Raw genomic sequence first — 17,466 nt, forward strand, 5'->3', positions numbered from 1 at the left:
CACACACACACACACACACACACACCCGTTCCGTTGCTGAATCTAAAATAATTGTTTACAGTGCAATATTAGGCTATTCATATAAGCGCCAAGGGAAATGTAGACACAAGAGTGTGCTTGGTTCATATTCGAATCCCCCACCAGACCTGGTGCTTATAAAACATTTAGAGTCTAGACTCGAGAATCGAATGACGTCGCACGCATACAAATTGCATGGCGTTGTCATGGCATTAGTGTCTCAGACTCTATTAGAGTCTCTAGTCTAGACTCTAAATGTTTTATAAGCACCAGGTTAGGTATAGATCACGCTAAGCACTTGGGCACTTCGATATTTTCCGTACATTACGGACGTTGCCGGAAACATAACTATTACGTCAACAATGCGAAGACGTTTCAATAATAATATGATTATGGATGTCAAAGTTGCTCTACGCACATTTTTCTGCATTTAGATTAAATTCGGAAACATGTGAACGGTATTGCTATTTGGCGTCTATGAGCATATTTAATGTGTATAAGAAAACATAGTAAATTACTTGGTATATATTTATAATAATATATTAAAGATGGAGAAGGTGTCTCAGCAATGAGCTGTTATCTGAATACTGTTCTACAGTGTGGACAGCACCAAGACAGGTCAGTGCATTTAGTATATATCTTAAGCCTAAACAAACAAACAAACAAACAAACAAACACACAAATAAACAACAATGTTTTATTTACCGTGTTTCCTCTAATAAGCGCTCAGGCGCTTATTCATTTAAAAACGGTCACAGACCCGACGCTTATTGGAGACTAATAAAAAGTGATCCGTCATATTTAAAAAGGTTTTTTAGTGTGTTGTTTTAAATTATGCCAGGGAGTAATCATTTTTCGGCTGTCTTACCCGGCGTTTATTGGAGGTTCGGCGTTTATTAGAGGTTCGGCGTTTATTAGAGGTTCGGCGTTTATTTTGTTTCAAAGTGTTACAGACCCGGCACTTATTTTGTTTCAAAGTGTTACAGACCCTGCGTTTATTAGAGGCCCGGCGCTTATTTTGTTTCAAAGTGTTACAGACCCGGCGTTTATTTTGTTTCAAAGTGTTACAGACCCGGCGTTTATTAGAGGCCCGGCGCTTATTTTGTTTCAAAGTGTTACAGACCCCGCGCTTATTTTGTTTCAAAGTGTTACAGACCCGGCGTTTATTTTGTTTCAAAGTGTTACAGACCTGGCGTTTATTTTGTTTCAAAGTGTTACAGACCCGGCGCTTATTTTGTTTCAAAGTGTTACAGACCCGGCGCTTATTTTGTTTCAAAGTGTTACAGACCCGGCGCTTATTTTGTTTCAAAGTGTTACAGACCCGGCGCTTATTAGAGGCGTTTATTTTGTTTCATAGTGTTACGGACACGGCGTTTATTAGAGGCCCGGCGCTTATTTTATTTCAAAGTGTTACAGACCCGGCGCTTATTTTGTTTCAAAGTGTTACAGACCCGGCGCTTATTAGAGGCCCGGCGCTTATTAGAGGACATACAATATTTTGATTATTATTTGGTTTTTCTTTTTGTATTTTACGGGTCCAGATAAAATGGTATGTACTCTCTTCATCCAAATATTAGTAAAAATAAACAAAACATAGAAACCCCCCATCCCCCCCCCCCCCCCCCCCACACACACACACACAAAATAAATGAAGAAAAAAAAAGAGCCCTAGGAACGGTCGGCTTTACGGAAACACATTTTAAATATTATTATTATTATTATTATTATTTATTTTTATTTTTTTAATTATTATTATTATTATTTTAGTTAGTTACTTTCTCTTTGAAATATTTATTAGTGAAATATTAATGTTCATGGCTCACGCGTTAGTGCGAATTGAAAAAACAAACAAAAAACTTCGCTTTGATCAGCTCAACTTCGCCTTGTTATTGTTAATCAAGCGAAGTTGATGTCGCCTCGACCGGTTCACCAAAATATAAACCACTATGCTCGGTTAGGTATAAACACTAGTAGGTCTATTTGTTTTAATGTTTAATTTGCATTACCACCAGCGTTAGAAGATATCGCCAACCTGCCGGACGTGTATTATCTTAAACAGTTGACGGGCCAGCAGTCACTGTGCTCCGTACCTCCGCTTCCGACGCCATGAGTTTTTAGTGATTAATTTATGATGCCTAGCATAGAAATAAGGGTTAAAGGAAACATGTCACGTAAACCATATTTGGCACCAACCATGTACAATTAATTATAAATTGAATCACCTAAAAAAAAAAAATATAAAAAATTAATTACTTAAAATATCTCCATAAAAGAACCCCAGATACGAGCTCTTAGCGGAAATTGCCGATCTTTAATGAGCAGGGCAATCACGAGGTCCGTGACGTCAGAGACGCGTCGCTTGATCTGAAGCCTTACACTTAAAAGCATTAGTCCGTACCACTCATAAAGAATCGAAGACTTGCACAGCTTACCAAAACAATGAGTGTTCGTTCGCAAAACGTTTTGCCGGATCAATATGAGCTGTTAGTAAATGAAGAAAGACACACATTTACTTACAACAGTGATACTGATGAAAAAACGGATAGCGAGTCGGAGGGTGGAGAAACTGATGGTGCCAGACCAGACCGGTCGACCAATTTACAGCCCGGAGCCCGAAAGTAACCCGGAGACAAAACCAAAACTCGGATGCTAATGCCGAGGTGTATACTGTTCATATTTAGCATAAAGATACACCTCGATATGATGTATTAAAATATGTAAAAAATATAAATGTAGGACAAACATTTTTTGGTGGTTTTTTTTTTTAGAAAATATCGCATTTTTTATGTTCGGGCTGTACATAATAAAATCTGTATGCACAGTGTAAACAAACGCTCTAATTTACGACAAGGCGCTTCACTTTCATTAACCTGGCTTGTAAAACAACATAAATGACTTGAGAGTATAATCAACTTTTAAACTAAATATATTTCTATTTGCATCAATAGAACGAAATGGGGTTATAGTATTTTTCTCTCATAAAAAAGTAGCATATTATTAGGCCTATTGGTAGGGTGCGTTAGAGTAAAACGACCACTCACGATACCCAAGTGATAATTTTCGTTTCTTTGGTACTACGTAATTGGTCAGTTTTGTAATTTTAGATGGGAAAGTCTACTTAATCAAGGGTTTTACAGCATTATTTACAGTAATGAAGCAGGGCGGCTGATAATGTCCATTAACATTGTACTATAGTCGCGATAGGTTACGCCACAATACCCTGTGATCTTAAAAAAACTGGCACGTATTTTGTACGTATGTCTAGACCGTGGTAATCACTTACCTGGTCGATACCCTGCAATATACACCTGCCAATCAGGAATCACATGTGCAGGCCACGGAAAGAAAGGACCAATTAACTAAAACAACACTCCGATTCTCAAGTCAGCCCGTGGATGAAACATAATAGTTATTTCGACACCGACAGTAGTGGTTTATTTTGTATTGAACTTCGTGTTGCTTTGGGGCTTCGGGCGATGAGGAACATTTTTGTGACGTATTCCGCCCGAAGATTAAAAACATTATTTAAAATTATTATTGTTTTCTACACGTTTTTTAAAAACATATTTAAATACATCGTACTGAGATGTATCCTCATGCCAAATCCCATGTTTGTATATGCCATATTTAATTACTTGTTGACGTTTCCTTCTTCGGACGGTGAATACAGATTTTGTTATGTAGGCCTACAGCCCTAATATGAAAATCTTCTTTTTTTTCCAAAAAAATAAATAAATAAAACATTCTACATTTTTGTTTTAACATATATAAATACATCATGCTGAGGTGTATCTTTGTGCCAAATATGTACAATGTACACCTCGGCATTCGCAACCGAGTACTGTTTTTGTCTCCGGGTAACGTTCGGGCTCCGGGCTGTAAATAGGCTGACACCAAAGTACTATGCGGTGTTGGTGTCCAATCTTTTCTTTGCGATAAAAAACACGCGTCTTTCTTCGGATACAATCCTTTGGAAAACCATAAAAAGACAATCCCGATCGTTTAAACTGTTTATTTTTACACCCAAAGGCCGCGCAGTACGGCACTGTTGGACTGAAAAGATCGTAAGCCCCTTACTCCATATATAAACAGTTAACAACAATGGAAGAGTACAGCGGCTCTGACGTCACTTCCCTTTTTCCGAACGCTCACGAAGAAATATGCATAAATCGTACTTTGATACTGATTAGCGTAATTTCTTCATTTTAAGTTAACTACACGTATTTTATTGTTATAAAGTTATTTGTATATTATTTTTATATCATTTTTCTTTTAAAATGAGCTATAATATGGTCTCGTGTCATGTTTTATTTGTTATTTCTCAATTAACATTAAAATAATTCGTGTACCAAACCCCCTCCGTCCCCCTTAAAAAACCCCTCAAAAAACAAAAACAAAACCAACAAAAAAAAAAACGAAAAAAAACCACGAAAAAAAAAGTAAACACATTTGTTTTAGTGCTCTTATGTTATCAATTTGCTTACAATTTTCATTAAAATAAACTTTTTAGGTAGTTGGTTCATGTGTGCTTTTGCCCATGGTCCTCTCCCTAAAATCGTTTCGTGATCCGCCCTCGTTGTAGGCTACTTAGCTAGCTCGTTGGTTCACATAATCAGCCAGCGAACGAAACTAAACTGTACATCGCGCTACCTTGCTGTCGCCATGGCAACCGAATACTTCTTGTGGGATATTCCTGGCGTGCACTTAAAGACAAAGGTCTCTAGTAATTGCTATCACTTCTGGTTCAGACGCTGCCACGTGTTCTAGGTATCTGGCGAACCTGTGGTTTTACTATCTACCGAATTAGAGGATCCTGTTACTTGCACAAACCAGGTTAATCATCTAGAGACAACAAAACACAAACCCGCCTACGGTAAATGCACATTTACAGGTGAACTCAGCCTGATAGTAAAAAAAAAACGTGCATTCATTTACGGCGCAAATTCCTTTTTTTTCCCCCGTACTATACGTCGTATGCACATAAACGGCAATGCGTATTCCGTAAAGATCACTTTCTATGCAAATACAAGTTAAAGTTTTGTTTTGTTTAACGACACCACTAGAACACATTGATTTATTAATCATCGGCTATTGGATGTCAAACATTTGGTAATTTTTACATATAGTCTTAGAGTGGAAACCCGCTACATTTTTTTTTTATTATAGTAAGGAATCTTTACGTGCACCATCCCACTGGATAGCACATACCACGGCATTTGATATACCAGTCGTGGTGAACTGGCTGGAGCAAGAAATAGCCCAATGGGCTCACCAACGGGGATCGATCCCAAACCGACCATTCCTCAAGCGAGCGTTTTACCACTGGGCTACATTGAAACCCCCCACCCACCCCCCGCCTACGGTAAATGCACATTCACAGGTGAACACAGCGTGATAGTGAAAAAGTGCACGCAGTTAAGTTACAGCGCGAATTCCATTACTCCGTAATCCATATTCGTACTGGGTGGGACGTAGCCCGATGATAAAGCGCTCGCTCGATGCGCTGTCGGTCTGGGATCGATCCCCGTCGGTGGGCCCATTGGACTATTTCTCGTTCCAGTCAGTGCACCACGACTGGCATATCAAAGGCCGTAGTATGTACTACCCTGTCTGTGGGATGGTGCATATAAAAGATCCCTTGCTGCTAATCGAAAAGAGTAGCCCATGAAGTGGCGACAGCGGGTTTCCTCTCTTAATATCTGCGTGGTCCTTAACCATATGTCTGACACCATATAACCGTAAATAACATGTGTTGAGTGCGTCGTTAAATAAAACATTTATTTCTTTCTTTCTTTCTGAAAAGTATTGTGTGAACGTACGTGGTACTCTTATTTTCTGCACAGCATATATATTAAAAATGAAAATGTTATGTTTCGTCTTGTCACCTATATAAAACGATACCACTAGAACACTTTATTAATTATCGGCTATTGGATATTAAACACTTGGTAATTTTTACATATAGTCTTAGAGAGGAAACCCGCTACATATTTCCACTAGTAGCAATGAATCGTTTATATGCACCATCCCACAAACAGGATAGCATATACCGCGACCTATGATATATCAGTCGTGGTGTACTGGCTAGAACGAGAAATAACCCAATGGGCTCCTCCTATATAGTCATGATATGATAATTTGCAAAATATGTAATGTTAGGTCTAGAAAACAAAATGTTTCCTGGATGTTCCGAAACAACATTAGGTAGAGTAGGTCGGCTTTAAATGGGGTTTTTTGTTTGTTGTTTGTTTGTTTGTTTGTTTGTTTTTAGTTGTGGTTTGTTTACTGCATGCGCCCCTGTTTTCACCTACGCATTAATCAAAATAAATCTTTAAAAACAATATACAATTTTTTTTTGAATCGGCGGCCCTTTTTCTCAGGTCAAAAAAAAATAAAACACACCCAAAAACACTATAGGTAGTACTAAACCAAATAACTTCCGGCTGGGTCAAAGTTCGAGGTGCACCCAACTTTTGATAGAAAAGCGAACACCACAAGTCCTGTGATTGGTTATAAATGTAAGTATGTTGGTTGTAAAAAATAATAGTTTCATCTGGGTAAAAAAAAAATACAATTTTATTTCATCTAATACCAATGCGTCAAGTAATCTTGTGTATGGGGTACCTGTAAAAAAAAGTACTCGAATTTTGTGCGGAACTAGGGTAGTCATAGACGCTACCCGTTATCTCAGAAACGAGCAGCTTGACCCCAATTTTTTTCTGATTCACTTTAAGTGTGAGGGGTGGTAGTATTTATATCCGTGGCGTTTATATCGATTGATACGCTGCAGGTAGGAGCTTTAGCCACGTATGTTACTATTGTCGTCTATGGGATTTGATTTGGTAGTATACACCCAGAAATTGTTTTTGGCCTTAGTACAATAACGATCACATAAAGACTGTAGAAACAAAACAATCCCGATCTATCTTGGTATGTGAGGAATGTCCAAAACATAATGTTATTTTCGTAAACAAAAACGATATTTAGACGAGGTAGATAGACCACAGTAAATAGTTGGGTTTGGTTTATCGTTACAGGTGCATGTGTGGTAAGGTGATAGGTGTGTCTCTGTGTGTGTGGGGGGTGGGGGGTGGGGGTGGGGGGTAGATGTGTGTGTGTGTGTGTGGTGGGGTGATAGGTGTGTGTGTGTGTGGTGGGGTGATAGGTGTGTGTGTGTGTTTGTGTGTGTGTGTGTGTGCGTGTCTGTGTCTCGATGTGTGTCTCTGTGTGTATGTGTGTGTGTGTGTGTGTCTCTCTCTCTCTCTCTCTCTCTCTCTCTCTCTCTCTCTCTCTCTGTCTCTCTCTCTCTCTCTCTCTCTCTCTCTCTCTCTCTCTCTCTCTCTCTCTCTCTCTCTCTCTCTCTCTCTCTCTCTCTCTGTGTGTGTGTGTGTGTGTGTATGTGTGCGCGATGAGGAGTGTGCCTGTACATGGGGGTGGGGTGTCCGTGTGTCTGTGAAGGGGAAGATGTGTGTGTAGTGGAGTGATAGGTGTGTGTCTGTCTGTGTGTGCGCGTGTGTGTGCGTGTGTTTGTGTGGATGTGGTAGTGGTGGTTATGGTGGTGGTGTGTGTGTGAGCGTGTGTTTGTGTTGTGGGGTGGTATGTTTGTATGTGTAATAGGGTGGTAGGTGTGTGTATGTGTGTGATGAGGGTGGTAGGTGGTGTGTGTGTGTGTGTGTGTGTGTGTGTGTGTGTGGTGTGATGGGGGTGGTAGGTGTGTGTGTGTGTGGTGTGGTGTGGGGGAGGAAGGTGTGTGTAATAGAGTGGTAGGTGTGTGTGTATGTGTGATGGGGTGGTAGGTGTATTTGTGATGGGTTAATAGGTGTGTGTGTGTGTGTGTGTGTGTGTGTGTGTGTGTGTAATGGGGTGGTAGGTGTGTGTGTGGTGGGTTAGTAGGTGTGTGTATGTGTGATGGGGTGGTAGGGGTGGGGTGGCGGTATAGATGGGTGTGAGACTGATAGGAACTTAGTATGGACTGAATAATGAACTAAAATACTTACCATTATACTGTTTTTCTGTTATCTTAAAAGATTCACCCTGAAACGAGAAAATTAATATGTATTTATTTTGCATAAACTGACATCACGGCCTATATTGGGGCATAGCTTCTTCTTCAGTATACGCAATGAAAATATTTGATTTTGTTTCGTAGTAGACACATCCGGTCTGATAGAAAAATCATATTACAGTCTCCACAGGATGTCAGCTTGGTATAAGACAATCTTTCATTGCCAACCGATTAAATTCCCACAATCTTTCGAGGAATCAATAGCCTAACTCTTAAATTTGGATCTGGGGTTAATAGTTCTAGATAATATTTTATTGCTAACCGGTCAAATTCTCAAAATTGTTTGAGGAATCAATAGGCGAGCTCTCAAATTGGGATCTGGGCTTAATATTTTAGTGGTTTGTTTAATAAAGTTTATTGTCGATTTATTGCCCTGCTACATTTGAAGTTGATATATCCACCTTGCTACATTTTAACTCATCTTATTTCTTCGGTTGGAAATTGGTGGCATTTTTGTACTTTTAATTTTAAATTATTTTTTTCGTTTTGCCTTATTTAGGTGCAATATTGATTTGTTTACCACAGCTCTATATATTGTTTTCATGGTCTAAACATCGCGTTTAATGTTTGGTATTGAATGTTTAAAATATCGTATCTTCCATAAATGTTACTCATTAATGACTGTTTACATTATTATTTTTTTTATCAATAATGCTACAGTTTTCAATTGATGTTGATCATTAGTCCTATATACCTTTGTTTGGCAACCAGTGGCCGATGTGTTTTTTGTGATCGGGTGTCGTTAAATATTCATTCAATCATTCACAGTTGACTCCCGCCCCTTTTCTGACGTTAAAACTAATCACAATCGAAATATCACTAACGTAAGAATTGATGTTTTAGTTATTATGTTGTTAAAGCTATAATCTCAACCTCAGTCATATAATGTTTCACTAATGTAAATTAAACGCATAGCTACAGTACATTTTTAATAAACAGACAGGATAGTACATACCTCGGCCTTTGTTACACCAGTTGTGGAGCACTGGCTAGAACGAGAGATAGCCCAATGGGTCCACCGACGGGGATCGATCCTGGACCTACCGCGCATCAAGCGAACGCTTTACCACTGGGCTACGTCCCGCCCCACCAAATTAATGGTATCGCTCGCACAAAAAAAACAGAGAAGATCTTTACAAAGCCATTTTTAGTTCTAAACAGATCATTTGTTAAGGTCTTTTTTCTTCTTTTTTTGTGCGAGCGATACCATTAATTTGGTGGGGCGGGACGTAGCCCAGTGGTAAAGCGTTAGCTTGATGCGCGGTCGGTCCAGGATTGATGCCCGTCGGTGGACCCATTGGGCTGTTTCTTGTTCCAGCCAGTGCTCCACACCTGGTGTAACAAAGGCCGTGGTGTGTACTATCCTGTCTGTGGGATGGTGTATATAAAAGATCCCTTGCTGTTAATCGAAATCGGGCTGCTGGTGCTCCCTTGCACCTGCCAGTGCAGGCGGTCCCTCCTTCCCCCCCCCCCCCCCCCCCACCTTTCCTGTCATGGACGGAGGAGCCGGCTCTTGTGCCCACGACAGGCGTGCGCTACAACAGCTTGTTCTGAATGTGCACGTAAAACCCTATGCCCTGACCTGACCTGACCTGCTAATCGAAAATATTAGCCCATGAAGTGGTGACAGCAGGTTTCCTCTCTCAATATCTGTGTGGTCCTTAACCATATGTCTGACGCCATATAACTGTAAATAAAATGTGCTGAGTGCGTCGTTAAATAAAACATTTTCTTCCTTCCTTCCATTAATTTGTTGCACGGCAGCGACTCAAATCCGAATGGGAAGTTGGTCGTAACGAGAAGTCAGTTTGAGTAAAACTGAAGTTGAAAGTGACCTAGATTGCATGAAAATATCTAAAGAGAATTGGAGAATGGCTTGGTACAGCAAGAAAGTATTCTAAATGTCAAATAAATAAAACGGTTCTAGAGATTATAGCTTTAAGCATGGAAGCGAATGTTAGTTTTTGTCTCAGACACCCATAGTTGATTGGTCATTCTTGTGAAGAAGGTAAAACCTTCAACCAATCAGGGATTCTGGTCATAACTTGGACATTTCACTTGATATGAAATCTAAGAGGTAGGAAATATATACAACTGCACTTGTAATTTGTCAGCATTTGATTTGAAATTCAAATACTAAATATGGTGACAGCGTAAAAAATTCAATTAATGCAAAATCGAAGAAATACTTTTAATAAGCACACACGCACGCACGCATACACACACAACATACACACACACATACACACACACACATACAACACACACACACACACAACACACACACACACACAGAACACACACACACAACACACACACAGACATACACACACAACACACACACACACACACACACAACACACACACACACACACACACACACACAACACACACACAGTCATTATGGTCATAATAGTGATAGGAGGAGGGACGTAGCTCAGTGGTAAAGCGCTCGCCTGAAGCACGGTCGGTCTAGGATCGATACCCTTCAGTGGGCCCACTGGGCTAATTTCCCATCACAGCCAGTGCACCACGACTGGTATAGCAAAAGCCGTGGTATGTGCTATCCTGTCTATGGGATGGCACATATAAAAGATCTCTTGCTACTATTGGAAAAAGATAACGTGTTTCCTCTCTAAGACAATATGTCAAAATTACTAAATGTTTAACATCCAGCAGCCGATGATTAATAAAACAATGTGTTCTAGTGGTGTCGTTAAACAAAACACACTCTAACTCTTTTTTAATAGTGACTGGAATGTGGTCTACAATTCCATGTATTGCCTTATTTCTTTTTCTCGGTATACTTTTAATTAACACATATAATAATGTACGAAACCTCTTCGCTGTCATCGCCAAAGATACCTGTCTTACCCGATTACAATCTGTTTTGAATATCAAATACTAAGAACTAGGTATTTACACAATGTGTTAATACAATCAGGGCAGATTTCACGGGAACAGGCTTTAAATGATTCACCCAGTGAGGGTGATAATGGTCACTTTTGCTTTTGGTTCTGTTCCAACATCAACAAACCATGTCCCCCGCTGAAATCAAAACTAAATCTTGGTCGAGATCTAGTTCAGAAGAAATTTTTTTGGTCGAGATCTAGTTCAGAAGAGGAATGATGTTTTAACGATACTATATTCGTTGGTACAGAACATCTATATATAATTATTTGACACTTGGCAGAAAACGAGAGGAAACCGCTGTTAACAAATAAGGTCTTTTATATGCCCTTTCTTATAGAAAGGATAGTAGAGAGGTCTGAACTAAGAAATGTCCCCGATGTGTATCTTGTTTATCACAATCCATTCCTGGGATTTTGAAAGGAAAACTGGTTGAAAACAATTCTGTTGGCTAATCATAGTGGTCATTTTTTATTTTTCTTAGGCGAATGTCCATACCAGAAGTAATTAACTGCACTCTATCTGTTATTTAGAATAGTTTGGTACTAGGGCACGAGTGAGATATTGGCATCGATGATTGTGATAATAACATTAATGATGGTGGTAAAATTAAATGGATTATGGTGGTCCATGAAATGAATGATGGCGGTAATGACACGAATAAATAAAATGGTGGTGATAATGACATTGATTATGGTGGTGATAACACGAACGGTGATGGCAACATGAAATGGACTATAGCGGTAAAATGAAATGGACGATAATGGTAACATGAAATGGAAGATAGTGGTAAAATGAAATGGACGATAATGGCAACATGAAATGAACGATGGTGACAACATGAAATGGACTACAGAGGTAACATGAAATGGACGATAGTGGTAAAATGAAATGGACGTGCTGATAAAATTACATTAATGATTAAAATTGGTGAAGTTGATATATAAAATGAAATTAAAGATGGTGGTAGAATGAAATGGACGATGCTGGTAAAATGAAATGATTGATGATGACAAAACGAAATTAATGATGGTGGTAAAATACAATGGATGATGGTGGTAATAATATGAATGGTCTTGGTGAAATGACAGTGATGATGGTGGTAATGATATGAATGGTCTTGGTAAAATGAAAGTGATGATGGTGGTAATGATATGAATAGTTTTGGTCAAATGAAAGTGATGGTGGTATTGATATGAATAGTTTTAGTAAAATGAAAGTGATGATGGTGGTAATGATATGAATAGTTTTAGTAAAATGAACATGATGATGGTGGTAATGATATGAATAGTTTTAGTAAAATGGAAGTGATGATGGTGGTATTGATATGAATAGTTTTAGTAAAATGAACGTGATGATGGTGGTAATAATATGAATAGTTTTAGTAAAATGAAAGTGATGATGGTGGTAATGATATGAATAGGTTTAGTAAAATGAAAGTGATGATGGTGGTAATGATATGAATAGGTTTAGTAAAATGAAAGTGATGGTTGTAATGATATGAATAGTTTTGGTAAAATAAAATTGATGATGGTGGCAATGGCAATGATTATAGCAGTAGTGATGCTAATGACTTTGTAATGACGACATAAATTAATATTTTCACATATATTCTATCACTTTGGGATATAGGCAAGAGTGAAACATTGATATCGGTAATCGTGGTAATGACATCGATGACAGCAATAATGACGGTACTAATATGGATTATGTTTTCAGTGGGATGGGTTATATACTGTGATAATACTGACATGTATGATGGTGTTAATGCCATGAGAAATACTGGTAATGACATCAGTGACATTGTTAATAGGACAGACTATGGACAAAAGCATGAACACTTGTATTAACGGAATCACTTGTGGTAATATCACGGGTGGTGGTTAATAAAATGGGTAGCATGCTATTGAATATTGCCTAAATGTTAGATACGGTATAGGAGATTTTTGTCGCGCTTCCATCTGAAAACTATGCAAGCACGCTTGTCGTAGGCGCCTCTGACTTCGCTAGATATTTTTTTTTTTGTCCAAGGCAAGGCCTACATGCTAAGGAAGCATGTAGCTTTATTTAGCTCAAACTTGTTCTGAGAATAGAACGAAATATAGAAAGTGTTTACCATGTGTTTACTGAGCCCACCTTTCTTACAACGTGCAAAGAGGAACATATGTTATCGCTTCCAGGATGCAACATGTAGCCAGGTTAACGGAAATAATTGAGATGAGCCTAAGTTGTAGTGATTTATCAGTCAGGACCGTAATTAGGCTGCCTGGCAAACAGCTCAATCCAAGCTTGTTAAAGTAACTATTTGGTATATAAAAAGTATATATACTAGTAGACGAACTATAAATATATTTTGTATTTACAGAATATTAAACGAGCCTTCATTTCGTATCATGTTTATGTCCCGAGTGAAATACTTTTCAGTTGTCACGAGTTTTAGCAATGGAAATTATTAAACATGACACGAAATGGTAGCGAGTTTGATATCCTATTTATTACCCATAATCGATCTTAATTTCTATCACTCAACTCGTTTGGTTGACGTTCCTGTAATATTGTAGTGCGCCAATAGATGACGTCGAAGTGTCCATATTACTTTGATATGTACCAAGATACTTTTAATATCATGGGTAATATATTGTAGTTTTTATGATATATTCAGCATAATATATTCCTGGAATTTAATTAAACACCAGTTAAAAGGCGCCATAAATCAATTGTCCATGCCGACGTGGTTTAAACCTGATGTTGAAACTTTTTACATATTCTGTATCGACTTGGTATTGACCGAGATGGTATGAATAAATTACTTACGAGTCGCATATCAGCGTGATTCCAGCTTGATAGTTAATTATCATACATTTCCATGCATATTTACGGTTTCTGTATTTCTCCCTAGAATATATTAATTATTGATATAACGCCACCGGCCTCGGTAGTGCTGTGGTTAAGCCATCGGACATAAGGCTGGTAGGTATAAAGTTCGCAGCCCGATACCGGCTCCCACCCAGAGCGACTTTTAACGACTCAATGGGTAAGACCACTACACCCTCCTCTCTCTCACTAATCACTAACAACTAACTCACTGTTCTGGACAGACAACCTATATAGCTGAGGTGTGTGTCCAGGGCAGCGTGTTTGAACCTTAATTGGATATATGCACGAAAATAAAATTTAAATGAAAATAATATAACGACAGTGTTACTTGTCTTGTTCAGTATTGTCTATATACAGGAAGGAAGGAAATGTTTTCTTTAACGACGCACTCAGCACATTTTATTTACGGTTATATGGCATCAGACATATGGTTAAGGACCACACAGATATAGAAATAAAACCCGCTGTCGCCACTTCATGGGCTACTCTTTTCGAAGAGATCTTTTATATGCACCATCCCACAGACAGAATACCACATACCACGGCCTTTGATATACCAGTCGCGGTGCTGTCTTTATACAGAGAACATTAATTTCAGAGTTTTCTATCCATGAAATGATTACAATTACTTTCGACATGTAAGTAACATGGTTAAAACTAGGTGGTGCGTAATTAATTTCCAGGTGTATATACATGTATATGTTAAAATAAGTGTGTTATATTATGTAATTTAAGTTAGATGCTGTATACTCCCCACAAAAAAATTAAGTAACTTAATTGTTTTTAATTATCTGTTCAACCGTATGTCCACTTATTTTTAACAATATCAATAATATATCATAACACATGGTTGCGTCAAAAGCACCAACATGTCACAAGAAAGAACAGACATCTTTCTTATTGTAATTGCAATTTTTTTAACAATGTATGATATCGATTATAAATTGTTTATTTTTGTTTATATGTGGTGGTATTTAAGGTGTTAGGTATATATACTCTTCAAAAAAGTGGGGGAACTCTAATAAGAATTTACAATTGCCAAAATTGTAAGGTATATTAGCTGTGGGGAATGGTTATATGATAATTGTGAATTAACTGGGCAAACATTACAACCGGCAGTTCAGTATTACAGTAGGTTTTATGACCACCAAAGATCTTGAAGGACGATTGGGGTCAGACATGAAATTTGAAAGTTGATGGGGGTTTTTTCATCAGTAAATCGTAAATTTACACAATAAAAACGACTAAAAACAAAACAATAACAACTGTATGATCAACAGAATGAAAATGATTGACAGAAATAATGTTCTACAGTGATTAATGGACCTTCCTGGAAATGGTCAAAATCGAGAATGACACCCCACGCACGTGTACGGTGCATGTACAAACTATGGAATGTGTTTCGGTGTGTTGATAAACAGTTGATATTAACATTAATATTTCAGGTTCCCCTACTTTTTTTGAATAGTATAGATAATACTAAACGAGTTCCCGTGTGGGACCGTTTATATTACGAGTGTTTTAATAGTACATCAGGAGCGAAAGATAGTGATGTACAATTAAAAACATACGAGTTGTAATATAAAGTCTCACATGGGAACGAGTAAAATATTTTATTTATTACACAGCATATCAGTGAACAAAACTCGCATATAATGACTTCCAAAATAACTAAACAAGACATGAAAATGCACAGATTAAAGACCTGTTACCAAATGACGACGTCATGTTGTGGTCACTTTCATTTAGCTAATCTATCGATGAAACTTTACATTCCTACGCCACACATCTGCCAACGAAGTTTATACAAACAATATTATAAACATATTCAAAGTAATTAAAAACTATATTTTGTTAAATTATGCTGCTAAATTTAATTATAGACAGCAACTATTTTCTCCGATTTATAAATATGAATAAAAGGAACCATGCACACACTTATTTTTATGAAGCTCTATGCGGAGTTGTACTGTGTGACACAGTCGATCACATGATCAGAGGTCATGACCTCTCAAAAGGCATATTCCACAATGGGTATCTCTTCCACCACGGTGTAATAAATGGTGGTATTGCAAATACGTTGAATGCATGCTAGTTAAATTATGTGTTGCTGTATAACAACTTAACAAAAACATGTACACCTCTATTCTTATGTTAAATATTGTATAATATATGCACAGTCAAACTTGTATTAATCAACCACCAAAGAGAGATGTAAAAGATGCGCCTTTATTTTATATATGTGAAACTCGAAAGGAAACTATTTTACACACTAAGATAGTACATTCAGTATATAATATCATTAAGATATTTATGTCGTAGTTTATTAATATAAAAAAGTTTGTTTTGTTTAATGACATCACTAGAGCACATTGATTTATTAATCATAATGTCACACATTTGGTAATTTTTACTTATAGTCTTAGAGAGGAAACCCGCTACCTGTTTTCATTAGTACCATCCCACAGACAGGATGTCCTTCATCTCCTGCCCTCTGTGTCGTATACTTAATACTTTAAGCCCCATAGCATAACTACCACACACAGTTATACCTTAAAGCTCATATAGACTGGATGCGGCGTGTGCGTGCGGTCCGGTTAAAACGAAAATGGAAATACATTAGTTTCGATGAGAGCGTCTAGACTGGATGCGTGCAATGCGTGTGTCTCAAAAACGCAAGGCACCAGCAGCAATGAAATAATCATATACGGTGTATGTGCCAAAACTGCAAGCCGCAGACGCAACAGACGCAACAGTTGGACCTCACGCACGCGACGCATTCAATCTATACGAGTCTTTAATTTGGTATCATAGTTCAAATCCGCCTACACATTTCCATTCAATTACCATATGGTGCAATTCGCCATTTTACTGAAACAAAAAAGAACACAAAGAACGAAAATGCTTATCTGTTGTAAGTTAGAAGATAAGAATTGATGATTCAGCATTTAGAATGTCGAGCTGATGAATATGTACATGTTGGTAAAAAGCCAACACTTAGACACGGCCGGTCTGTATGTAACAGAGATACGTATGTGCTATGCCGCTGATAAGGACAGATTCGTGTTCTGTTCCCAATTTCACAAAACATCGTAAGTTTAGTTAGACTAAACCACAATTCTTATTACTATTACAGTATTACAAATATAGTTAGAAATACACATATTTCATTTTTTTTGTCTTTAAAATACTCCAGCTTCCGTAATGATGTAATTCCCTGTGTGAAAGTGATGACAAACACGCGCAAATGCACGACCGGTATAACTGCTAGTAGCAGACGTAAACTTATGATGTTTTGTGAAATGGACCCCTGTTCTGTAAGTAGGGTATGTGTGACCTACTTTACAGTCAGTATAGAAACGTTTATGTTTTGTATACCACTAGTGTAACATGTACGCATGTGCAATATGCAACCAAGGCTAAACCAATAAAAAATAAAATATATATATATATATAGAGAGAGAGAGAGAGAGAGAGAGAGAGAGAGAGAGAGAGAGAGAGAGAGAGAGAGAGAGAGAGAGAGAGAGAGAGAGAGAGAGAGAGAGAGAGAGATGTTTCATTCATGTAATAGCACATACAATTTAGAAAATGTTTCA

The 17,466-nt window shown here is 37.9% G+C and overlaps 1 protein-coding gene across 1 annotated transcript in view; it reads right to left on the reverse strand.

Moving 5' to 3' along the window:
* The window catches only part of LOC121379197 (troponin C-like), a 35,212-nt gene that overhangs the window by 7,385 nt on the left and 10,361 nt on the right, over window positions 1-17,466 (reverse strand). The window contains exon 2 of the mRNA XM_041507696.1: window positions 8,016-8,052. Coding sequence (XP_041363630.1) covers window positions 8,016-8,052 — 37 coding nt within the window. The remainder of the gene's footprint in view (window positions 1-8,015; window positions 8,053-17,466) is intronic.

The sequence above is a fragment of the Gigantopelta aegis genome, chromosome 8, assembly GCF_016097555.1.
Source record: "Gigantopelta aegis isolate Gae_Host chromosome 8, Gae_host_genome, whole genome shotgun sequence".
Classification (NCBI taxonomy): domain Eukaryota; kingdom Metazoa; phylum Mollusca; class Gastropoda; order Neomphalida; family Peltospiridae; genus Gigantopelta; species Gigantopelta aegis.